Source organism: Oryx dammah, unplaced genomic scaffold, assembly GCF_014754425.2.
Source record: "Oryx dammah isolate SB20612 unplaced genomic scaffold, SCBI_Odam_1.1 HiC_scaffold_4, whole genome shotgun sequence".
Taxonomy (NCBI): Eukaryota; Metazoa; Chordata; class Mammalia; order Artiodactyla; family Bovidae; genus Oryx; species Oryx dammah.
Window position 1 is genome coordinate 40110671 of NW_024070188.1, and position 27310 is coordinate 40137980.

Below are 27310 nucleotides of genomic sequence, written 5' to 3' on the forward strand. Positions count from 1 at the left end.
CCTTGTTTTGGAGTGAGGCAAGAGTGAAGACAGGTAGGTTCATTGGTTATCAGGAAATTCCTCTAGCCCAGGAAATAAGTATTGAGGATTTGAACTAAGACAGTGGTAACAGAAATAGAATGATAGAGATTTTTAAAAATTAAGGGAGTTTATGCAAAGTCCTGCACACAGATGTTTATAACAGCTCATCATAATTGCCTAAACTTGAAGTGACCAACATGTCCTTTAGTAGACGAATGGATAAATAAACTGTGGTATCCAGACAATGGAATATCATGTAGAGCTAAAAAGAAATGAGCTATCAAGCTATGAAGAGACAGAGGGGAAATTTAAATGTGTGTTACTAAGCAAAAGAAGCCAACCTGAAAAGGTTACGTACTGTATGAACCTAACTATACAACCTTCTGGAAAAAAAATGAAACTATGGAGACAGTAAAAACATCAGTGATTCCAGGGGTTAAGACAGGGAAGGAGGGATGAACAGGCAGAGCAGAGAGGATTTTTAGGGTAGTGAGACTACTCTTGGATTTCCCTGGTGGCTCAGACGGTAAAGCGTCTGTCTACAATGTGGGAGACCCAGGTTCGATCCCAGGATTGGGAAGATCCCCCGGAGAAGGAAATGGCAATCCACTCCAGGACTAGATATGACATTATAATGGTAGATAAACATTTTGGCCAAACCTACAGGATGTAAAATACCAAGGGTGACCCCTAATATAAACTGCAGACTCTGGGTGATGGTGATGTGATAGTGACAGTAAGTCCATCGATTGTAACACGTGTCTACTCTGGCAGAGGATGTTGATAATGAAGAAGGCTATTCATATGTTGGGGTACAGGGGAAATCTCTCTATCTTCCTCTTAATTTTGTCATGAACCTACAACTCCTCTTCAAAAATAGAGTATAAGAAAAAGTTAAGGAGGTAAGATTGAAAGATTTGGTGACAGCCTATGTGTAGCACAAAGATGGAGTATTTTAGGATGACTCCTGGATTTCTGGCTTGGGTTAACTCTCAGAAAGGTCACATGTCTGTGGAATATCCAAGAGGAAACGCTGACTAAGCAGTTGGCTTAGAGATGACAAAACATGCTATTCAGTACAGTAAGAATAGGGCACATTAAGGAGATGAGAAAGAAAAAGGACAGGGTTAGAAACATAGGCTGTAACCGGGAGACAGGGATGAACACTGAAGCCGGAGTGCAGGAGAGGGGACAGAGGCCCTCTACATGCGGACGAAAGAAAGCGAAGGTGAGCGGAAGAGACGAGCACCCATGTGGCACCACAGTACCCAGGGGCATATTCATGGAGCTGATGGAAGAAGAGTCTGTAAAAGAATTGAAAAGGAGGAGGAGGAGAACTAGGAGAGAGTCTTGAGAAAAGAGAGGTGCAGGAAAGAAAGGAGCTGCCAGTTCTGAAAGGCTCTAGTGTGGTCACATTAAAGACCATAAAGGCCCACTGCCTTTGACAATTTGGAGGCTTTGGTGACCTTTGTTGGAACAGCCTTTGAGCAGTAATGAAGGCTGAGGACTGAGTTCAACAGAACTGAAGAATGAATAAGTGGTAAGGACACACAGACACTGTTCCCAGTTTGGTAGTTAATAGGAGAGGGTTGCGGTGATGAAAGAAGAAAAGTTTCTCCCATCTTATTGATCCTATTTTAAAAATGAAAAAAGGTACCAGCGGAGAAGACACTGAAACTATGGGAAACACAGGAGGTTCCTGACAGATCAAGTTGCTAAAAGGCAGTTTTTAGCCTCAGAGAACAGGGCAGACATTTAACTACGGGCAGAAATATTTGCAGGTGGAGGGTGGGCAGGAGGATGAATATCTTAAATGAAACATAGATTTTCTTTTGACGCCTCTAATTTTGAGTATTGATAATGGAATTAAGTGTGATTGATTTTGTTTGCTTTATTGATTCTGAACTCTGGCATCAGTAAAACATTGGAAACATTTTATTTTTGAGAAAAATATGTTGAAAGTGATTTTAAAATTGCCCACTGGACAACAAATAGCTGAAAATAGAAAATTACTAATATTAGAAAAATCCTTCAAGACATTCTTCTTAAAAACTCACAAAGAAGACACAGTGAACTCTAGATTATCCATATAACAAATTAAAATGACAAAATGACTTCCTTGGCCAGCCGGCATGTCTTTGGACTGTCACTGACATCCGTTGGAGTGGGCTTAGGGAAAAAGAGCCAACAAAATAGCATGTGAAAAAAATTGACTGGGATCCTTAAATGGCTACTAGAAAACTTATGATATATTTTAGAGCCAAATATTAATGACATTTGGCAAATATGACAGTCTAGATTACCCATGCCAGATAACAAATAGTCATGATTACAACAAATAATTAGTAGTTGGCAATGATTAAGGAAGGCTGATACATTCCTACCCTTTCTGATCATGTGCACTGACTTAAAAAAAAATCTGAACGATTAAACTGTCTGTAACGTATTTTCCAAAATTCGTACTTTAACTTTCTCCAAATACAAAAGCATCAGCTCTAGTGAACTATGAAACAGCACACAGTATATTTGATTAGGGGCATATTAAATATATATGTTGGTACAATCATCTGTCTTATCTAATGTAGGAAAAAATAGTTCAGTGGTGGAGAAAAAAGAATGTAAGTTATAACTTCTCAACCTTGAGGATAAATTATTCCATTTAGAACACTGACTATATATTATGTATCTAGGAGACAGTGCTAATTTAATAATTAAAATTATAATAATACATTGTTTGGAAGAGATAACCTCCTATAAGTCATTGCCATATTACTTAGTTAAAAAATCATAATCTATTAAAATACTGTAAAATATGCAAGATCTTTAGTGCTAAACGCAATCCCCATATAAAGTACTTTCAACTTAAAAAACTGTATTCAATGGGTAACAAAAGACTTATTTATTAACATATTTTCTTCCCACAATACAAAATTTCAATATTTAAGCAGGAGAAGTTTATAGTACACACTGCTATGGATTGAACTGCATCCTTCCAAAATTTGTATGTTTAAGTTCTAAGCCCCAGTGTGATGGTATTTGGAGGTGTGCCTTTGGGAGGCAGCTGGGTTTAGATGAGGTCATGAGGGTGGGGCCCTCATGATGGGATCCGTATTCTCCTAAGAAGAGATACCAGAGAGCTTGTGGTCTCTCTCTGTCATGTGAGAACACAGCCAGAAGGTGGCCACGTGCAAGACAGGAAGAGAGCCCTCATCAGAGCCTACCCATGTTAGCACCTGACCTTAGACTTCCTGCCTCCAGAACTGTGAGAAATAAACGTCTGTTTAGGTCACCTGGTCTGTGGTATTTTGTTATGGTAGCCTGAGCTGACCAATAAACACCCTGAGCCCCTGTGATGTGATAGGAGGGAGGGGGGTAAGAAATAAAGAGGCGTCAGGTATGACTCCTGCTTTCAAGAGCCCCACAGCATAACTGGGGTGGGTAAGACACTTTCAGCCACGTTAGCCCATGAGGAGGACTTCCCTGGTGGCTCAGACGGTAAAGCGTCTGTCTACAATGCGGGACACCCGGGTTCGAGCCCTGGGTTGGGAAGATCCCCTGGAGAAGGAAATGGCAATCCACTCCAGTATTCTTGCCTGGAGAATCCCATGGACAGAGGAGCCTGGGAGGCTACAGTCTATGGGGTCGCAAAGAGTCGGACATGACTGAGCAACTTCAGTTCAGTTCGGTTTAGCCCATGAGGAAAGTGATGCAAAACCAGCACTCAGATACTTTCTGCTTCTGTGAAGTTATTTCAAGGATCCAGCGCTTCTTGAAGTTGAAAGGGAAAAAATAATTTCTAAGTAAAATAACACTAAAAATCACCATTTATGAAAAAAAAAAAAAAAAACCAGAATACCCAGAATTCTTCCTAATACCCTCATGGGAGAATAACATTCTTTAAACCTTTGTACCTTCACTGAAGAGAGAAAATGACTAAATCTCACGGCAGCCCATTTAGTGTAAAACAAAATGAAGACAAGGGATGACTAATAAGCATCAGTCACAGAGGAGGGAGATTTAGGGCAGGAAGTCACTTCCTCCCTCCTGCTCCCTTTACATTCTTGGTTTCTGAATGATTAATAGTAAGAATTTTGGCTTCGCTTTACGAGGTGATCCAAGACCTCGTAAACAGAACAATCCCTTCAAACTGGGGAAATGCTCTTTTATGCTTGTAAAAACAGAAAACAAAACAAATTTAAAAAAAGGACACCCCCAGCCCAGTTTTCCTTGTAGTGATAAAATACTCTACCTAGAGCACTCCTACCCTTTGCCTCTCACATCGCAGCAGCACGTCTCCTCTTTCAGGTCACGTCTTCCCCATAAAAGTGCTAAACTAATGCCGCTTAATGACAAATTAATGTCCATGAATAAAAAATACACCTCTAATAGCATAGAGTAATTTGCCATTACAATATCATCATTGGACATGCCCCTGGTTTAATACGATGTATTTAATTCATAACCTAATGAGTGATATATAAAAAGAGGGAGATGAACCCTGCAATTACATTTATGTGAGTCTGTCACCTTATTTGTAAAACCTTAGAGTCATTTACATTCAAATTAGAACAAATGAGTGATTTCACAAAGTGTGGTGATAAATGACCACAGCAGCCCAAGACAAAACTGTATTTCCTGTGAACACATTAACAGTTTCCTATTATTTGTTAAAAATTACAATGCATATTGCCCAGTGTGGTGTGAATAATGACTTTTTTACTGATTAGGTCAGAAGACTAATATGTAGCAAAATAAATAATTTTTCTTTTCATTTTTTCTGATTTTTGCTTTAAATTAACTACTGAATTCTGATGGATTCACACTGCCACCTGCTGCCTAGGAGCAGATACTAAAAGCATATTCCTATCAAAAGGAGTTAATTCACCACTTTGGTGGTCTTATTCAGAAAGTCTAGTGAGAGTTCTTTAAATTGCATTTCATAATAAGAGCTGATACTTGGCAAACCAAAAGATCACTTACTAATCAAATAATAGGATGAAACTGAAAGTGAAAGTGAAGTCACTCAGTCCTGTCCGACTCTTTGTGACCCCGTAGACTGTAGCCTACCAAGCTCTTCTGTCCATGGGATTCTCCAGGCAAGAATACTGGAGTGGGTTGCCATTTCCTTCTCCAGGGGATCTTCCCAACCCAGGGATCGAACCCGGGTTTCCCGCATTGGAGGCAGACGCTTTAACCTCTGAGCCACCTGGGGAGGGAGTACAAAATCTACAAACCTTTATTTGAGTACAAAATCTACAAAGCTAACTACAAAAAAAGTCATTTGCAGCAAAGCATGTGTATCTCTTAATACATCACTTTCAGAGGATACAGCACAAAATCCAGTGGCCAGTACCCCTGATCTTATGCTAGGGGAGTTTTGGGGAGGGTCGTGTGTGTGTGTGTGTGTGTGTTCCCTACTCTTGACCCTTGGTACAATCTGAAGGTGATGACTGAAGGTGCTGCCTGTCCGCTGAGGATCTCTACCACCTAGCTCTTCTTCCCAGTGTCAAGGTCCAACATGAGAGGAAGGCCTTAGTGTCCAGAACAGAGCAGACTAGGAAAGGCTTGAGGACAAGATATGAGGCTCAGGAGGATCAGGCCTGGCCTTGGAGACCAGGCTAAGTGTTTCTGTAGGTGAAATGATGTGGCCAAAGGGTCATTAGGGAAGCTAGTAGAGTTTTCCAAACCAGATCAACATCCTAGCTCTGACTTTAAGTTTCTCCATCTGTGAAGAGAAAAGAACACTCACCTGCCTTAACGGGTTGCTCAGCAGAGGAGAAATGGGAATCTCTGTGCAAAAGACTCAATACAGATAGGCTCTCAATAAATGTTGGTTCTCTTTCCTGTGAAAGATAATGATGGCTCTGGGGACTATGGTTTGGTATAGACAGAGGTGAGAAACAAGCAGACCGCCTAGGAGGAAATTATGAGTTCATAACATGTAGCCAGTGATGGTGAGAGTCTAAAGAAAGGTAAGAAAACTGGCACTGGAGAAAAGGACCTCGTCTGAGAGATATTTGGGAGGTAGAATCAATGCAACTTGATAACTGATTGGATACAGTGATGACAAAGGGGGTTCTGAGACTCTGTCCAAATTTCTAGACAACTAACAGATCAATGATACCACCAAGAGAGAAAAGGATAGGTTTTCTCATGATGGATCTGAGTTGCCTGTGTGATGCTTAGATAGAGATGTTCAGAAGCTAACTTTAAAAAGGCAAGGAAAAGTCAAAGTTTAGGAACACTGGACTCAAAAAGTTTGTAATGTTTATCTGAAGGACTCAGTAAATCAGCAGACACATCAGAATCCTTTTATTCACAGCCCATGTCCTGAGGATGGTCTGCAGAGATTCCTTTATAAGATTTAACATAGTGACTGACATGTGTGTACACATGCATACTCTGAAAAATAAGAAAATTTACATGTTTTACTGGGCCTACTCTAAAATAAATATTGCTCTTTAGTGAACTGGTTCACCTTCTGATGAAATTTTTAAGAAGAGAACAGTGGGTAAGAAAGAGCAGCAGAAGGCAGAACAGGGAAAGAAACATTCACATTTCATTTGAGACTGAACTCAGATAGCAGGTAAGTCTGACAGGTCATGCTTATTAATAATACATAACACGACAGGCTATACAGGATGGAATCCTACAGAATTTCATTGCAAAGCAGTGAGAAAGGATGTACACTTGAGTTGTTTATAAATCCCTCATCTTGGGATGATGGGCTATTATAGTAGCCACTCCTCCTTGCAACCACCTCATCCTCAGTAAGTTAGCTGTTTTCACGGCCACGCTACCAGTTAATCCCACCAACATGCACTGAGATCATGTGTGTTCTCAATGAGGGGTCCAATGAGAGGGCCTGGGGCCAAAACTGAATATGCGAAGACCTCACAGGACAAGGAAGACCTCACAGCCTGAGAGGCTAATTCGTGGTTATCCTCCCTAATAGAGAGGGATACTGCTTTTGTGATGTGGGCTCCTGGCCCTCAACAGCCTGCCAGAGAAAAAGCAAGAGAAAAGAGCCCATACAGTGACCTCAAAGTGTCCCTTCCCTTGGCTGGGGGGCAGCAGCAGCATCTAGGCATGTGCCGAAGAAGCTTCAGGTCAATACAACAGCTGATGGCTGGGGAGGCTCAGGGTGGCTTGGGTGGGGCAGTGAGTTTCTGGAAGTGTTCACCTAGCACTTCTCCTAGTATATGCTTTTTAATGAGCCCTAGAGGACAGGAGGAGGCACCAAAGCCAAAGTCTACCCTTCATATCTCTGAAATAATGGTAATCTGAGAACAACAAAATAATACCAGGCATCTTAGGAAAATGTCTTCACAAACTCCTTGTTGTACCGAACAAGGACTACTCCAGTATTCTTGCCTAGAGAATCCCATGGACAGAGGACCCTGGTGGGTTACAGTCCATAGAGTTGCAAAGAGTTGGACACGACTGAAGTGACTTGGCAAGCACCAAACAAGGATGGAGAATATACTAACTTTGGTGTTGGGTCTTAATTTCTAACTACAGTTAAAGCACTAAAGATTTTTTATTTTAACAGAAAATGTTTTATATACCCAATAAAATTATTCCATAGGAAATTAAAAACTAGTTAAGCAATAATACCAAAAAAATCATAAATAGGTATAGTTATTTGACTCTGTCAAAGCATAAAAGCAGACTGACCCATTCTGGTAATTTGATAATCCTAAAAGAGAGGCAGGGGATATATTTGTAAAAGACTGACATAATGAAGGCTTCTGTACACAAATGGTTTTAATCCACTTATAGTCAAATTTCCTTCTAAAAGTTGAACATCTTGTAACATCAGAGATAAAAAAGAAAAGGAAAGTCACATAAGAGAATGAATGAAAAGAAAGTGAAATTTTTAACCCCTGCTCAAGCAGGCTAATAATAAATGACCTATCCAGAAAACACATCTGTATGCAAGTTACATTTTTTTTCCAGAGCAATGAACTGCAAGAATTAAAAATTCCAAAGTGACACAAGTTAGCCAATATTTCGACAGGTTCATCTGATGGGTAGAGAAGAATACTCATGAAGGTCCCATGTTCATCTGGAATCCTTATTTAGAGAGAATTATAGTTTACATACACATACACACACACACACACCTGTATATACACACTATTTTAATATGCATCATGATAGCTAGCACCATAAGCCAACTTTTGTCAACACACATCATTAATTATTATCTACCAGGGAAAAAGTGAATCGGGTGATGCTGCTGAAAGCACAAGTTGTAATATTTGTTGTAAAAATGTCAAATAAAAGTAATTTCAATTTCACAAATCGAACACACAGATTTGAAGTCTTATGACCAATGTTTTTCTCATTTGGTACTTGCAGAAAGGGATTAAAATAGCTATTCCATATCACCCAATGATACTGAGGGGAATCGGAAGGAAAAGAAGATAAAACATTTAAACATTTACTATTAGATTAAATATGCTGAGAAAATGATAAAACTTATCCGCTGTATTGGAATTGCCCCTTAGTTGAACATGGCTGACATTCCTTACACTGTCTCCCTAGGGAGCACTGGTTCCTATTTCCTGAGGTTGCTGGGGGGATGAAATAATATAATATACGAGAAAGGGCTTTGGAAATGTATCTAATGAGTAACAGAATGGCTATATTTAAAATTAGAGAAATTATTAGGAAGGAAATAATTAGGCAGAAAAAATAGGATTTTTCTACTTACTAATAACATGTCATGTGCACAAGGATAGTAGAATTAAATTATGTAGATTTATTATTTTTCAAATTTACTTTCACTGTTGTTATAACCCTGTAATAAATGCAAGTTAACAGTCATACTAGTAGAATAAATTGGAGGATCTCAAGATAGGGGGTTAGTACTTAACTCTCTGCAAAATAAGAGACTCATAGACGTACTACCTGCCTAAGATGTCCCGTGTCTTCCTATTGAAACAAAAGGTTTTCATCCAAGAAGAAAAAAAGGTCTTTGGAATCAGAAAGGCCTATCACTCACCAGCTATGGGCAAACTGGGATTATTTCAAATCTTTGATTGTTTACCTATCAAAATGTGTACCCTGTTGTGAGGGCCAAATGTGAAGCATCAGTGAGCAAGTGGCAGGTGCTCAGTGGATGGGCTATTCTCCCCCCGCCCCGCCTTCGCAAAGCCTTTCCTGCAACCTTAGCAAATCAGGGCAAAAATGCACAGATCATTCATCACTTCTCCAGAATTTACTGCCCGAGAAGTTCATGCAGCAATTAATTACATATGACGTCATGATATGTTAGCTACTGTTACCGAAATCTGAAATGACTGTCCAACTTTTCATGCATTTCCACAACCAGACAGCATTGGTTCAAATCAAGACCCTTCCTAGTGTCATCTCCCAGGGCCCCAGCAGTGAACCTTGTCTGTGGTTGTTGAGTTGCTCTGCTGCCCAAGGGGAGTGGAGGCCTAGGGTGGGCGGGGAGGGCTGGGGACAGAGGTAGGACACTGAGAGCTGCAGCTGCCCTCCTAGAAGCCTCAGCTCGTGTCCTGGAGAAATTCTACCACCACAGGCCACATCTCCCACCCACCCCTCTTGTACTTTATCTGTCACTGGAGTCCAACTGGTGGGTTACTGCAGGGGGAGGAATGTGCAGGGCATACTAGCAGGATGCAAGCTTACATACCTGGATGAGATAGTGAGAACATAAATTGAGAAGCTCCAGTAACTGTAGGTGACTGCCAGCTGCTAACACATCCTGGATCACGCCTGGCTCCAACAAAATCTGTTTTTTTTTTTTTTTTAATAAAAAAAATAATCAGTTACTTAAAACTTGCTTAATATGCAAATATACTGTATTTAAATTGCTCCTTAACATACTACATCTGAATTAATACTGTTTCTTATTATGGAAGTCAGTCCTTTTTTCTGTTCTGATTAATGAGCTGTGGCCCTCATTCTAACAGCTGAGTTCTCATTTCCAATACTCATTTCTTGTGCAAAAAGCTCCACACTTAACCACTTATTTTTGCAGGAGGATATGAACATTTGCAAAGACCAATATAATAGTCTTAAAATTCAGTTTGTGATGAATATCATTTGTAAATACAAAAGAATTGAATTTTAGTTTTTCAACATATACTTCAGAATGTTTTTCTTCAGTAAATTGCAGAAACAGTACAGTTAACAGGTATTTTAGGGAAAAGGGCTTACATTTCTCCTTGAAATACAAAACCAGAGGTAGATATTACTCCATTTTACTTCTAAATCCTGTAATAACTTCAACCACAAGCTTTCATTTTTTTTCCTTCTCGATCTCTGATTCTCTAATCCTTTTTGTTTCAAATAAAAGATGTAGAAATAGTATTTTTAGAATAGAAAGGCATCAGAGAGAAAGCAAAATGCCCCAGATATACTGGCAATAGCACTCTTCATTTTTTTCTAATTAGGTCCAACTTTGAGCCTACAGTTGCCAGCGCTTGAGCTGGTAAACAGGACTGGAGAAAAACACACAACTAAGCTGACTAAATTAACTTTACATCCAAGACTGCCAGGCACAAGAAGACGGCAATGCTGCTCCAGTCTTCCTCACCCATTTCCCAAGCCCAGTGGTTCCTTAAGTCTAGTCTCTGAACCAGCTGCATCAGCGTTACCTGGGAAATCCTGAAAACTGCAAATTCATAGGCACCTCCCCAGATCTAACTGAATCAGAAAGTTTCAAGTAAAGGCCAGCAACTGGTGTTTTGGCAAATCCCACTGGGGCTTCCAGTGCCCAGTGAAGCCAGAAAAACACTGATGGAGTCAGCTCGCTCTCTCCCTCTATTCCTTCTCGCATGCTCCTCTCTCCTCAAGCCTGCAACTCCTTGTCTCTCTTCTTATGCTAACCTCATGATCTTCCAAAGGCTCCCACTAACAAATCTACCAACCCACCTACTCATATCTGTTCCAGCACATTCTGTTCTCCTCCACACTGCAGTTGGGCACTAGATCCCATCTCTCTCTGCCTGATACTTCCCCTCTCGTTGCTATATCATCAGCTGTTCTCTTCCACTGGACGATAACTCTCATCAGCATATAAATATGCCATTCGAGCTCTTAAGAAATAAAAATCCCATCCCTTGACCCCAAAGACCCTTCATGCTTCCCATCATAACAAAGCTCCTCAGGGGAAGTTATCTATATAAAACCCCATTGCTTGCTCTACTCTGCTCTATTTCAAATCTATACCTGTTGAGTTTTGTTTCCATGGTTCCTCTAAAAATGTTCTCATCAAGGCTATCAGTGACTTCTACATCCAAGAGCCACTTCTCAATATTTAATCTTACCCAAGCCAGCAGCAGTTAGCAAAGCTGATTGCTCCTCTTCTTGGACAATTTCTTCCCTTGCCCCTAGGACAACACACTCTCTCGGTTTCTTCTACTTCAATAACCAGAGCCTTTCCATCTCCTTGCCAAACTGTAAGCATTGGAGATACTCAGAGCTCAGTCTCCCTATCTCTTCTTTCCTCTCTCTACTAACTCTGTGGATGACCTCACATAATCCCATGGCTTTAAAACTATCTACACACTGATTACATTCAAATTTGTTTCTCCAGCCCCAACCTTACCCTTAAACTTCAGACTGATATTCAACCACCTATTCTGTGTCACCACTTGGGTATCTAATGGGCAGCTCAACCTGAAAGTGCCCCACACTGAATTCTTCATCCTTTCCACCAACCACCAAACCTGCTCCTATCCCAATCCAGCCATTTCAGCAAAAAGCAACTCAGTTATTTACACTAAAACCCCAGAGTCATTTCTTACTCCTCTTATTTTTCTCATACCTCACGTCTGATCCATCAGCCACTCCTGTTAGCTCTACTTCAAAATAGTTCCAGAATCAAACATACTCAGTACCTCTTTCATCATTATCACTCTAGTCCAACCTACTGTCTCCTATATAACAGCCTCCTAACTAGTTGAACTGCTTTCTCCTTTGTCTCCTCGATCTGCTTTTAATATCAATCAAATGGTTCTTTAAAAACAGAAATGTAACCATGTCACTCTTTCATTCAGAATGTCCAACAACTTTTTATCTCATTGGAAAAAGACCAAAGTGTTCACTATACCATGTAAGTTCCTTTCGAATACACAGAGCACCTTAGCGTTTACATCTAGCTGCTTTCTTTGCCTGGATTGCTCTTCCTCAAGATATCAGAGAGGCTCACTCCTCATGCTCTTCAAACCTCTGCCCAGACAGCATCTTACCTAAGAGGCCTTCTCTGACCATCCTATGTAAAACAGTACCCCACTCCCCATCACCCCTATCCCCAATCTCTTTGCTTTATTCTTCTTCATAGCACTTAACATATTACATATTTGTCTCATTGATGATTTTCTGTTCCTCCACTCAATAGGATACATGATCCAGGAGAGTAACAACTTGAGCCATTTTGTACCCCTAGCACTTAGAACAATAACAAACAAAAAGCTGTCACTTAACATTGATGAATTTACCTTATAGTAATTTATTGAATTAATTTATCTCTGAAAGTGAAAAGTGAAAGTTGCTCAATTGTGTCCAACTCTTTGCGACCCCATGGACTATAAATACAGTCTATGGAATTCTCCAGGCCAGAATATTGGAGTGGGTAGACTGTCCCTTCTCCAGGGGATCTTCCCAACCCAGGAATTAAATCGGGGTCTCCTGCATTGCAGGCAGATTCTTTACTAATTGAGCTATCAGGGAAGAGTTTATCTTTAGATATGCTTTTTAAAAATTTTTTAAAACTATTTATCATTTACTACTGGCCACACCAGGCGGCATGCAGGATCTTAGTTCTCCAACCAGGGATAAAACCTGCACACCCCCCTGCAGTGGAAGCGTGGAGTCCCAACCACTGGAATGTCAGGGAAGTCCTCTAGATATGTTTTTAAATTAAAAATTAACTTTGTTAATAAGCCTAACATGAGAGGAAAGCGGGAAAAGGACTATACATTTTATTTCTCAATGATCAAAGAAGTGAAAAAGTTAAGCATGTGTGGCAAAAATACCAAAATGCATCTTATTCTGAAAATTCTTTACAGCTCCTTTCCTGTCTATTCAGAGGGAAAAGCCTGAATTTTTCTAACTCCTCAAGGAGAAGGCTTTGACTGACATTCAGGAAATTATTGCAGCTCTCTTCACAGAAGCAAGGATGTAGTGTATTCTTGCAGAAGAGGCATGGCCTAAGGCGCAGAATGGGGAATAGATGGATTAGAAAGGTTAGTCTTAGCCTTTAAATCCTGTCAGTTGCGCTTATTTCACACAACTGGCATTCATGATAACCTCTAAGGCTAGGTGATGCCAAACACAAAGACAGATATCACAGAGAGACAAGATGAATATTCCATAGCACGTGTAACACGTCCAGCGGGCCACCTGGAGAAACCTCAGAAGAGAAACCCATACTGGGATTGTTTTTTTGTCTTTGTTTCTTTTTTTCTTCTCTCATTACAACATAAGTTTCTCTAAAAAAATTCTTTAGCACAGAAAGCCCCTAAGTGATTTTAAAGGGAGTGGTTTGAAAAACAAACAAACAAACAAACCTATCAGAAAAGCTGGGTCTCACTTATAGAAACCCAACCAGCATTTCCAAGCTCCACTTACATTTATTTACATTAGTCGCTCAGTTGTGTCCAACTCTTTGCAACCCCATGGACTGTAGCCTGCCAGGCTCTCTGTCCATGGGATATCCCAGGCAAGAATACTGGAGTGGGTTGCTATTTCCTTCTCTAGGGTATCTTCCCAACCCAGGGATCAAACCCGGGTCTCCCGCATTGCAGGCAAATTCTTTACCATCTAAGTCACCAGGGAAGCCCTTAAAGTCTTTTTAATTCAGTTCTGTAGCTAATTGGTGACTGGTTGTCCGCATATATTTTTCCAGAGAATTTGTGTTTGGACAGAAAAACAAAGGTTGGATCTCATCACGGTGTACAGTATGGCCAATCTATCAGTTGTCTAGAAGAACTGGGTGAAAATGGCCTTCTGTAGAAGGAAGGGCTCTCCCACATGTCAGCTGATAGATGACAATGGAGATCTATCTAAGTTAAGTGTTGCAGAGCACATGCTGGTTACATTTAGGCCTTTCAGGAATGCATACCCACCCACATCTAGTCTGGCACTCAAAGCGGGTCAGATGGGAAGAAGGATCACCCCAGGACCACCCACAGGAGGGAAGGGTGTTCCCTGACAGTTCAGAACACAGAGTAATAGAGTGGGAGCTTGACACAGGTAGTCAATCATCAGACTGGAGGAGCTTAGCCCAGATGAGATAGAGGATAAGACCAATGTCTGAATAACAAAAAAGATTAAGAAATGCAGGATACATAAAGCCAAGTAGTCCAGAAAAACACTAATGCCACCCAACTGGGCTGCCATTGCCTCTTTCCTCAGTGATACTCCCCTGCCTGGGTGGAGGCAGAAGTGGGGTGTCTTCAGACTGTTCAAAGAGGTTCTGATGCGATCTCAGGTGGGCACGAGCTGCCTGTTCACAGGCCATCGTGTGGAACATGCTTTCCCTGCCACCCACTCACACTTGACCTCCAGGTAACAGAATACAGAGGGCTGAACTTGAAAGAGGGGAGCTGGACAGTCCTAGCTGGGGAGGAGACAATCTCATTTCAAAAGCTTTCCTGCAGCTGGTGGCAAGCTAGTCCGTGTCAGCTGGGGAAAGATCCACTGCTGACCCCTGGCCCAAATGCTGAGGCTCTGCCTTCACTGTGATCAGCTGAGGATAAGAGGCGGCCCGTGGCTGTAGTCCAGGTGTCCCTGGGCAGTGTGACAAAGCAGCAAGGTAAAAGCCACAACTACGGTTGAAGACGGTGGTCTCTGAAGACACCAGCGAGAGTTACCACATCAGAATTCAGGCGTGAAGGGTCCACCTGCCCTGCCAGGAGGAGGCACTCACTCCTGAATACTCAGGCCAAGGTGTCGTCTGGCCGCTGATCTAAGCAGGGTGGATCTGCGCAGTCTGTGTGTGTGCTAAGTCCCTCAGTTGTGTCTGACTCTTCGTGACCCCACGCACTGTACTCTGCCAGCCTCCTCCGTCCATGGGACTCTCCAGGCAAGAATACTGGAGTGGGCTGCCACGCCCTCCTCCAGAGGATATTCACGACCCAGGGGTCAAACCCCCATTTCTTAGTCTCTTGCAGTGGTAGGCGGGTTCTTAGCTACTAGCGCCACCTGGGAAGCTGCACAATCTCTAATAAAGGGCTTCCAAACTGGAATGAGGCTGGGGCTCCAGGTCCCAGCAACATCCTCAGGCAGGATGCAAGGCCAGAAACTTAAAGAAGAGTACTGGGGAGAGGTGAGAGGCTGCAGAGGCTACAAGATGAGCCCTGTCCTCACTTGGCAGGGCTCTGGGAGGCAGGGCTCTGGAAGGACAGGGCTCGGACTAACGGAGCAAACAGACCCCCGAGGCGTTCCTGCCTCTCCTTCTGCAGCTCCTTCTCCCAAATCACCAAGTGTCTCTTCATCCTTTTAATTTTGCCTTCTTATTGTTTTTCTTCTCTTTATTTTTTTCTCTCACTTTACCTTGCTTCTTGGAGGTGCTACTGGTAGGGACTGCCTTTAATAGCCATGGCAAGTCTTGGTGTGTGATCTTTTATCCTGCTTTATGAATAGGTGAGTTAGCATCTTCAAAAAAATGTATCTCAGTTCTTTAAAGCTATCTTCCTCATTTTTTGCTTCAGGAGATGTTTAAATTACTCACTTCTGGGTTTGTGGATAAGGTAGTCTGAAAGAACTGAACATGCTGAAGTCAAACAATGAAGGTCTTTACCAAACAAACAGCTGTGCACACAGGAACACAAGCACTTTTGAAAGCTCTCATGTAAGTGAGAATCAGATGCGGCTTAAGACTATTTATAAGAATAAATGAGCGCATTTCTTATTCTTTATACTTGTTTCTTTGGGACATTTTTTCTGTATAATATAGCAAAAATGGCAAATTATCACAATTTGAATTTATAAATAAAAACAAGTAAATTGAATAAAACAGTGTAAATAACTTTTGAATTATCAGATATTAAGGATACATAAAATGCTTTGTATAAAGTTCTTCAACAGACTTCCTACAGACAGAATTTGAACCATAAGATCTAGCTGTGGGAAACTGCCATCAATTTAGTTCTTTCAAAACCATTACGCTAAGGATTTTTTAAACCACAAGGTGGCGCCTAAGATTAAAGTAAAAGGATTTTCCAAATTAGGAAGAGTATCTTTATGACAGCCACTTTATTTCTAAGAAAGAAAAATAATAAATAAGGATAATAAAGTATGAATTCTACTTTCTAGATGTATCTATAATTGGGGGAAATGTTCATAAACATTTCTGCTGAAACACTTAATTCGAATGACACCAATCAAAATTCAGTAGTTCTCCATAAATTAGGCCCCAGTTTATGAATATAACAAGTTCAAACTTTTTGTCTTTGTATTCAGAAATTCTTATGATGTGGCCCCAACCTAATTTATAAAACTTCCAACTCTGCAACCCTATGGTTCCTTTGCTAAAGCCAATAGCCCACTGTCTTCCACATAGAGGCAGTACCTTTTTCTCCACTTTGACTGCCCTCCTAACTTCTTTAACCTCTATATCAAAATCCTACCCATTTGTCAAGATTCAGTGAAGTCCACTTCCTATACAAAGCTTTGCAATATTTCCCTTCACCTTAATCTGAAACTGGGATTAATCTCCTGGGACTCCAAATTATCACAGATGTCTAATGAACTAAAACTATGAGCTCCAGGTCACACCACCTGACTTCAAATTCCAGCTGGCAGAATGAGATTGAGATAACTACTCAATTCTGCCTCTGTTTCCTCACTTATACAATGAAAGTATAATACTTATCTCAAAAAATTGTTTTCAAGACTGAGAAAATGCATATACGTCATTACAACTGTATATGGCTGTGTTAGCTAAATGGCTTAAACAATTTGGGACTTATCTTTCTCATGAAACATAAATTAGGCAGCTTGGAGTGTCAACAAACCAGGTTCCTTGCAATTTCTTACTTCTCCAATTTTAGCCTGTGGTTTCATAGTCACAAAAAGGCTGCCACACCTCCAGGCATTGCATTTACACTCAAAGCAGAAAGAAGTGAGAGGGAAAGGAATAGAAATAATACGCCAGCTGATATTATTTACTATGAAATAACAGATTTCCTAAAAATACTACCACACAGACTTCCATTTACATTTCATCTGCCAAGTCTAGTTCATGTGGCTACTCAAAACTGTCAAAGAACCTGGGAAAGTGAGTTTTCATAGCTAGATGCACTACTGTCCCAAATTAAATTGGAATTTTATATAAAAAAGAGACAGGGAATGGACGTTGTGCAGACAATCAAAGTATAGGCCACGACTCTTAGAGTATCAGCTTACATAAATCTGCAATAAATGTCAACCATTATGTTTCTTTTTCACATGACTGCTTTTGCCCTGAGTCAATTAGGTGTGTATGCGTGTCTTATTTTATGTCTTACCTATGAGACTATGATGACAGGGTCCATCCTATTTCATGTTCATTGCTGTTGAACACCTTAGAAGAATACCTCAGGAATTATTTAGTAAATAAATTTACAGGAGTAAAAAATATAGGTCCTGGAGAAAATGTTAGAAGATGTCAAAAGCCTCCATGAGAGAGCCTGGTTACACGCTAATCCGAATCAAGTATTATCTGGTTGAAAGAGTTAAACAAAAGGACACAACAGACATTTCAACTAACAGTAGTAGCAGTGTGTACAAATAAAGGTCACCTTTGGGCTGGATGTTCCGTATGATGAATTTGTGATTTGATTATTGATTCCTTAAGTTTCAAATTTTGTCAGGTAGGTTTCTTCCAAACATAGTACACTTGTACAAATTCCTACAAGATCTTTATATCAAACACTTAAATATACTAGTTGATTTTCAATTTATGAAAAAGAAATCAACTTTTCCATCTATTAGAATACAAAAAAAGAGAAAATGAGACTTGATTTTCAGAATATCTTGAAAAAATGCTTAAAACCACAAAGGTAAAACCACAATAAAAACATATTAGTTAAAAAAAATAAAGTATGGTGCTAATCACTTGGAGATTCTATTATTTTCCTTCACAAGTTTACACAGTCTCATTTGCTTCATTAGAAGTTTCTAAGGTTATAAGCAGATAGTAGAAGCATAGTCCCTAAGATGCTAAGAAGAAATCTTGGAATAGATAAGGCCACCACTACTACATTACTGGGACTTCCCTAGTGGCTCAGTGCTAAAGAATCCACCTGCCAAGGAAGGAGACACAGGTTCAGTCCCTGGTCCAGGAAGATCCCCTGGCGAAGGGAAAGGCTACCCACTCCAGTATTCTTGCCTGGGGAATCCCATGGACAGAGCCTGATGGACTATAGTCCATGGGGTCACGAAGAGTTGAACACGACTTAGTGACTGAACCACCACCACCACCACTATATTACTAGGAAACTCTGTGCTGCCCTACAAAAATTTTATTACCATTAATGAAACTTTAAAAGTCTACATTTGTTGCTCCTTATTCTTCCTTTCCTATTTTAGGACACATGAAAGGGTGACAGATTAAATACTCAAGCTAGGTGCTCAAGTAGAGAGAGGAAAGGAATCAGATGGAATTACTAAGCTGCTAAGATAGTAGTGGGCACAGGGTGCTGTAGGAGCACTCAGCTGGAGGTGCTTCATTTCAATGAAGCTGTGAAATAATTCTTTACACAAAATACTTGGTCCCCTCAGACTGCGCGAGCAAGCCTCATTTTCTTTTGGCCCCTTTTCCATTTTCACAGTTCTGGTATTTCAAACCTCTAAGATCAATAATTCTGTCAGATAGCCACTTTCAACAGTTTTCTTTATTGTGCTTAAATTAACAAAATGTATTATTTAACAAGATGTAAAGATGAATTACATATACTTACATTACTTTAAAAATATGGCCTAATTATTTGAAAAGGCAGAACAAATTTTTAAGAGTTTCTAACTCCAAGAGAAAGAAGCAGTCCCAGCAATTAAATATAATGAAACATGAAGGTCATTACAGGTTATAAGAAATGCCAAATTAATTATTAAGATTCACTTTTATAACCAGTGCTCTTTCAAGTGTGATGAACCTGGGAGGTTTCATTCCATTAAGCTTTATGAATGAATCTGAGCTTTTCCATACAGAGCTAGTTTCTTATAATGCTAGTATGGCCAAAGGAAAAAGAAACATTACTTTAAAATACTGACGTCCAAAGATGGAAGGTCTCTGGGAGAAAGAATAGGGCTGGCGCCAAGGTTCATTTATAGTTGGCTACTATGATGTCACTGCTGGATGCCTGAGCACAGACAGAAGCAAAGAGCCAGAAGGAACCATGATGCTTTAGGCTATGACAGCGTGGGCACCGGATGCCGCAGGAGCACTTGCGGGGAATGCTTCATGTCACTGAAGGAAGCTGTAGAATAATTTTTCACATGAAGAGATACCTCATTAATCTTCAATTCCATGTTCATTTGGGGAAGTCCTTGCATTTGCTTTATAAGAAATGGAAGGAAAAGTATGGCTTCAGGAGCCACAACACAGGCAAGTTACTGACATGTCTGTTTTTAGCGTCATTATGTTTTTAAAGGGGGGATGACTACTACCTACTTTTGTAAAGTCTACGTATAAGGATAAAATGGAATAATCCTGGTAAAAATTTTAGAATAATCCCTGGCATGTTTCACAGGGTAAAAAAATATAGGTGCTATTATTATGGTTGTTAATTCCATGAACTGAAAATAATTATTCCCAAATAATGACTTCTATTTCTAATGTTTACATTGCCTACCATGGGCCAGCTGCCATATGAGGTAAGTTCATACATGTTATCTCTCTTTCTTATACTGTTCCCCACTTCTCACTCCTGCAAGGTAAATATTAACCCCATAAGGCAAATGAAGACACTGAAGGTGGAGAAATTCACCCATTCAAACAGAAACATCTTTCCTGAGTGCTGCACTGTCGAGGCACCTTTCCCGGCACTTTGGGTATGAACATGAACAAGACAAACAAGCTCCCTCATTGTACAGTACTCACAATCCAGGCTCTGGCCTCTAGGATAGACGCAGGCACCATCAACTGGCAAGAGTAAAAACAAAGGAAGAAATAGATTTGAAGGAAATAGCAAAAGTCCCATTTTGGAGATATGTTCACTGTGTGGCTTACTGGATGGCTATTGGTCATCCAAACAGAGATAGCAAGTAATCAGAAATATATGAGTCTAGTTAGCAAACTGTAAGTCCCAGACCCAATTCTTCTTTCACATACATTTTTTAGCCTGTGAGCTAGGAAAAAAAAAAATGGTTTAAGACAAAACTTTTACTTGCAGTTTAAAAATTTTATTCATTAATAAACTTCATCTTTTAGAGCACTCTTAGGCCCACAACAAATTGAGCAGAAAGCAGAGTCCCATATACTTCCTAATCCTGCATATGCATAAGCTCCCCCATTACAAACAGTTCCCACCAGGATGGTACATTTGTTACAATCAATGAACCCATACGAACACAGTATTAGCACCCAAACTCCATAGTTCATATTAGGGTTCACTCTTGGTTTGGGGTTTGGATGAACATCTGGAGTGAGAACACAGTATTTTCACTGCCCTAAAAATCCTCTGTGCTCTGCCTTCCTCATCCGTACCTCCCCTGAACCCCTGACAACCACTAATCTTATTATCTCCATCAGTTCAGTTCAGTTGGTAAGTTGTGTCCGACTTTTTGCAACCCCATGGACTGCAGCACGCCAGGCTTCCCTGTCCATTACAAACTCCTGGAGCTTGCGCAGACTAATGTCCATTGAGTCGGTGATGTCATCCGACCATTTCATGCTCTGTCGTCCCCTTCTCCTCCTGCCCCCAATCCTTCCCAGCATCAGAGTCTTTTCCAATGAGTCAACTCTTCACATGAGGTGGCCAAAGTACTGGAGTTTCAGCTTTAGCATCATTCATTCCAAAGAAATCCCAGGGTTGATCTCCTTCAGAATGGACTGGTTGGATCTCCTTGCAGTCCAAGGGACCCTCAAGAGTCTTCTCCAACACCACAGTTCAAAAGCATCAATTCTTCAGTGCTCAGCCTTCTTCACAGTCCAGCTCTCACATCCATACATGACCACTGGAAAAACCATAGCTTTGACTAGATGGACCTTTGTTGGCAAAGTAATGTCTCTGCTTTTTAATATACTGTCTAGGTTGGTCATAACTTTTCTTCCAAAGAGTAAGCGTCTTTTAATTTCATGGCTGCTGTCACCATCTGCAGTGATTTTTAAGCCCCCCAAAATAAAGCCTGTCACTGTTTCCACTGTTTCCCCATCTATCTGCCATGAAGTGATGGGACTGGATGCCATGATCTTAATTTTCTGAATGCTGAGTTTTAAGCAAAGTTTTTCACTCTCCTCTTCACTTTCATCAAGAGGCTTTTTAGTTCCTCTTCGCTTTCTGCCATAATGGTGGTGTCATCTGCATATCTGAGCTTATTGATATTTCTCCTGGCAATCTTGATTCCAGTTTGTGCCTCATCTAGCCCAGCATTTCTAGTACTCTGCATACAAGTTAAATAAACAGGGTGACAACATACAGCTTTAATTACTCCATTCCCAATTTGGAACCAGTCTGTTGTTCCATGTCCAGTTTAACTGTTGCTTCTTCACCAGCAGACAGATTTCTCAGGAGGCAGGTATTATCTTCACAGCTTTGCCTTTTCCAGGAGGCCGTATAGTTGGAATCCCAAAGTATGTAGCCTTTTCAGATTGGCTTTTTTCACTCAGCAGTAAGCACTTAAGTTTTCTCCAGGTCTTTTCATAGTTTGATAGGCCATTTCTTTTTAGTGCTAAATAATATTCCATTGTCTAGATATACCACAGTTATCCATTTGTCCACTGAAGGATGTCCTGGTTGCTTCCAACTTTTAGAAATTATGAATAAAACTGCTATAAACACCTGCATGTGTGTTTCTGTGTGAATATTAAGTTTTCAATTTCTTTGGGAAATACCAAGCAGTGTGACTACTGGACTGCATGATTAAGAATATGTTTAATTTTGTAAGATGTATCTTCTGTGAACATTGTCCCCCAATCTGTGGCTTGTATGCTCATTCTCTTGATAAAACTTCTGCAGAGCAGGTTGTAATCTGAATGAAATACAGCTTATCAAATTATTTTTTTCATAAGTCATGCCTCTGGCATTATATCTAAAAAGTCATCACCATATCCAAAGTCATCTAAGTGTTCTCCTGTTACCTTCTAGAAGCTTTATAGTTTTACATTTTACATTTAGGTCTGTGATCCATTTCGAGTTGATTTTTATTTGGGCGTAAGGTCTGGCTAGACTCATTTTCTTGAATGTGAATGTCAGCTGTTTCAGCACCATTTGTGAAAAGACTGTCTTTGCTCCATTGCATTGTCTTTGCTCCTCTCTCAAAGATCAGTTGTCTGTGTCTATCTGGGTCTATTTCTGGTTTCTGTATTCTGTTCCACTGATCTATTCATCTATTATTTCCAACCAATACCACAGTGTCTTGATTACTATTGCTTTATAGTAACTTGAATTCAGATAATGTCAGTCCTCCAATCGTTTTTCGGAGAAGGCAATGGCACCCCACTCCAGTACTCTTGCCTAGAAAATCCCATGGATGGAGGAGCCTGGTAGGCTGCAATCCATGGGGTCGCGAAGAGTCAGACATGACTGAGTGACTTCCTTTTCACTTTTCACTTTCATGCATTGGAGAAGGAAATGGCAACCCACTCCAGTGTTCTTGCCTGGAGAATCCCAGGGACGGGGGAGCTTGGAGGGCTGCCATCTATGGGGTCGCACAGAGTCGGACACGACTGAAGCGACTTAGCATAGCCAATCGTTTTTCTTCAATGTTCTGTTGGCTCTGGGTTCTGTGTCTCTCTCCATAGAACTTTTAGGAACAGCTTGTCAATATCAACAAAACAACTAACTGGGATTATGATTAGGACTGCAAGGGAGAGTGACGTATTAACAGTGTCACATCATCCTATCCATAATCACGGAAGCTCTTTCCATTTATTTAGTCCTTTGATTTCTTCTATCAGAATTTTGTACTTTTCTCACACAGATCTTGTTCATATTTTGACAGATTTCTTCCTAAGTATTTTATTTTAGGGTGCTGATGCCTAAGAATGCTTTTAATTTTTTAAAATAGGTTGGAAAACTTGAAAAGATGAATAATATGCTGATATATAAAAAAATATCCAGCTGAGCTATATCAAATCTTAAAATATGATGCTGTTGAAGTGCTATACTCAATATGCCAGCAAATATGGAAAACTCGGGAGTGTCCGTAGGACTGGAAAAGGTCAGTTTTCATTCTAATCCCCAAGAAAGGCAATGTTCAAACTACTGCACAATAGAATTCATTTCACATGCTGGCAAAGGAATGCTCAAAATTCTCCAAGCCAGGCTTCAACAGTACATGAACCAAGAACTTCCAAATGTTCAAGTTGGATTTATAAAAGGCAGAGAGAGATCAAATTGCCAACATCCGTTTAACTTATTTAAGTAGTCACTCAGTCGTGTCCACCTCAAGCGACCCCATGGATTGTAGCCTACCAGGCTCCTCCGTTCATGGGATTTTCCAGGCAACAGTACTGGAGTGGGCTGCCATTTCCTTCTCCAGGAGATTTTCCTGACCTAGGGATCGAACCTGGGTCTCCTGCATTGCAGGCAGACGCTTTACCATCCGAACCACCAGGGAGGCCCATTGGATCACAGAAAAAGCAGAATTCCAGAAAAACATCTACTCCTTTGTTGACTATGCAAAAACTTTTGACTGTATAGATCACAACAAACTGTTGAAAATTCTTAAAGAGATGAGAATACCAGACCACCTTTCCTGCCTCCTGAAAAACCTGTATGCAGGTCAAGAAGCAACAGTTAGAACCGGACATGGACCAACAGACTGGTTCAAAACTGGGAAAGGAATATGTCAAGGCTATATGTTGTCACTCTGCTTATTTAACTTACATGCAGAATACATGTGAAATGCCAGGCTGGGTAAAGCACAAGCTGGAATCAAGATTCCCAGGAAAAATATCAATAACCTCAGATATGCAGATGACACCACACTTATGGCAGAAAACAAAGAGGATCTAAAGAGCCTCTTGATGAAAGTGAAAGAGGAGAGTGAAAAAGTTGGCTTAAAACTCAACATTCAAAAAACAAAGATCATGGCATCTGGTCCCATTACTTCATGTCAAATAGATGGAGAAACAATGGAAACACAGACAGATTTTATTTTCTTGGGCTCTAAAATCACAGCAGATGGTGACTGCAGCCATGAAATTAAAAGACACTTGCTCCTTGGAAGAAAAGCTATGACAAACCTAGACAGCATATTAAAAAGCAGAGACACTGCCGACAAAGGTCCATCTGGTCAAAGCTATGGTCTTTCCAGTAGTAATGCATGGATGTAGAGTTGGACTATAAAGAAGGCTGAGCGCCGAAGAATTGATGCTTTTGACTTGTGATGTTGGAGAAGACTCCTGAGAGCCCCTTGGACTGCAAGGAGATCAAAGCAGTCCATCCTAAAGGAAATTGGACCTGAATACTCATTTTAAGGATTGATGCTGAAGCTCCAATACTTTGACCACCTCATGCAAAGGGCTGACTCACTGGAAAAGACCCTGATGCTGGGAAAGACTGAATGCAGAAGGAGAAGGGGATGACAGAGGACAAGATAGTTGGATGGCATCACTGACCCAATGAACATGTGTATAAGCAAGCTCCAGGAGATGGTGATGGACAGGGAACCCTGGCGTGCTGCAGTCCAAGGGGTCACAAAGTCACAAAGACACGACTGAGTGACTGAATAACAAATGTAAAAAAAATATGAAATTCAAAGTTCAGCATCCATAAATAAAGTTTTATTGGAACATAGCCATGCTCATCTATTTACTTATCTGTCTCTGGCTTCTTTCATTCCATAACAGCAGAGTTGAGTAGTTGCAACAGAGCTGGATATGGCCTGCAAAGGCTGAATTATTTATTATTTGAACCCTCACAGAAAAAGCTTGCTGATCTCTAGTCTGGAGTACAAGTGGGGACTAGCAGTCAAGAGCATAACGTTGTACCAAATAACGTGGGTCTGGATGATAGTATTGAGGAAGCTGTTTAGATATAAACAGGAGGGTTTTGACACATGAGGAACTCAGAGCCTACGGAAGGAGGCACAAGCAAAGACACTTGAAAAGGAACGATGGGGAGGAGAGCTGGGGGGAATAAGAATAAGAACCCACAGAGTGTGGTGTATTCACAAAACGGCTTCAGTGGAGAGGCAGGTTAACTGTGTTGAATGCAGCTGAGAGGACACGAAGCAATCAGTCCAGCAATATCTGTGACTATCAGATCAGTTTCAGCGGGATGCTGAAGATGGAAACTTCCAGACCTGATGAATGAACAGGGAGTAAAAATGAGGAAGAGTGAGTAAGTTCATGCAACTCTTTTCATAAGTTCTGATGTGAAGGAAAGCAGAGGAATTAATGGTAGTTGAAGGAGAAGAGAAAAACAAGAAAGGGATTTTTGAAAGATGAACAATATAGCATGTTTTTACACTGGTGGGAATACGCCAGAGGAGAAGAAACTGATGACAGAAGAGGCAGTCATGAGGATTCAGGAATGATGTCTGAGAGGATAAGAGGAAGGAGGATCCAGAGCTTACGTGGAGGGAGTAGCCTCTCACAAAGCAAGGATGTCTCTTCCAGCATAAAAGATGGGGATACACAGAATAAGTGCACAGAATCTGGGAAGTCTGGGGATTCGATGGTGAAAAGATGTATTTCCTGTCTGCCTGTTTCTCAATGGAAGATGAATTTCCCTTGTGGTATATGAGGGCAGGGTTGTGAGAGGGCGACAGGGTTTGAAAAGAGAAGAAAAGAAAAACTTAGCAGGAAGAGAAGGAAAGCAAATTTACCAGGGAAACAAATTAGCACTGCCTGGCTAGGGTGAGCATCCTGCTGAGATTTGGCAATCTGAACTTGAAGTGAAAATGCTAACTTTTTCCAGCAATGGTCAGTGGAGTTGATACTTATGGTGCAATTCAGTCAACAATTCTCTAAAGCTGCCACAGGCTGGAATCATGCTTGAGTCCCTCTAGGTCAGTGGTTGTATTCTATGGGTTGTGCCAAACTGTTTCTACCCTGATACACATATGATAACATAAGGATACATGGTTATAATCAATTTTTCAAGAGCTGCATCTATTCAAATACCATATGTCAAATGGCTACCTTTTCTCCCTGCAAAGTAAACTGCAAGTAGTACTCTATAAAGTACTCCAGCTCAATAATTCATTCTTCTCTCTGAACTAGTGTAACTTTTGGAGCACTGAGCATTCTCAGATACTTCACCATGCTCCATTTCCAATAAATGCAGTGGTGTGTTGATCTGTCATTTCACTGTTCAGCTCACTTTGAGAAAGCATTCACGGCATTACTTCCATCAATATAACCCTAACATCTTGTGAGTCCTGAACACATAGTAGGCGCTCATGAACCATTTGTTGAATTAATGGATCTAGGTTTGAGGATAAACTACAAATGGTTTTTTATAAAGGATACAAAGAAAATATTCACAAATTAACTTAGAACATTCAATACATTTGAATTAACCCTTCATTTGAAATGTCTGCATGATTATTCCGCTCAAATGGAATATCAACTTGCAATATAAATCTTCTCAAAAGTTTTGTTTGGCTAGTTAGGTTTTTATCTTGAAATTAACCATGAAGCCCACATATGTTTGCTATCAGGTTGTTTTCTTTTAAAAAATCTTACATTTAGAATTATAAAACTCCCATCTATTACTAACTCAATAGAAATACTAAACGCTTCCAGCAGAGGGCTCAAGAATTCTTTTTTAAGACAAGAAGTTTATAAAATTCACTATCCAACAGCAGCTGTTGCAAAACTTCAGAAGGCACTCTCAAAAAAATATGTTCTTCTTGATCAAGTGATTCCAGGTGTACAAATTTATTTTAAATAATCCAAATCTATTTTAAAAACCTGTATTACAATAAAGCAGCATATACTATGAATTTATGGATAAATGTACTTTTATCTAATTCCAGAAAAGACATTAAATTATAATCACAAAAAATCTGTATTAAATTACTCAGGAGATGGGGGAAGGCCAGGGGGAAAGGACAGAAAAATAACATACAGTATGTTAGTGAGAATTTGAGTGAATATGGCCTTTCACTTTCATTCTTTGTTTGTGTAAACATCTGGGTGATCTTTTTCATT

General features: G+C 40.4%; 1 protein-coding gene across 2 annotated transcripts in view; it reads right to left on the bottom strand.

Annotated features, from left to right (window-relative positions):
- Positions 1 to 27310, bottom strand: part of KLHL32 (kelch like family member 32) — a 230930-nt gene that overhangs the window by 87256 nt on the left and 116364 nt on the right. For both annotated transcript variants that reach the window (XM_040239146.1, XM_040239145.1), the window contains exon 5: positions 9689 to 9787. In XM_040239146.1, the coding sequence (XP_040095080.1) occupies positions 9689 to 9787 (99 nt within the window). The remainder of the gene's footprint in view (positions 1 to 9688; positions 9788 to 27310) is intronic.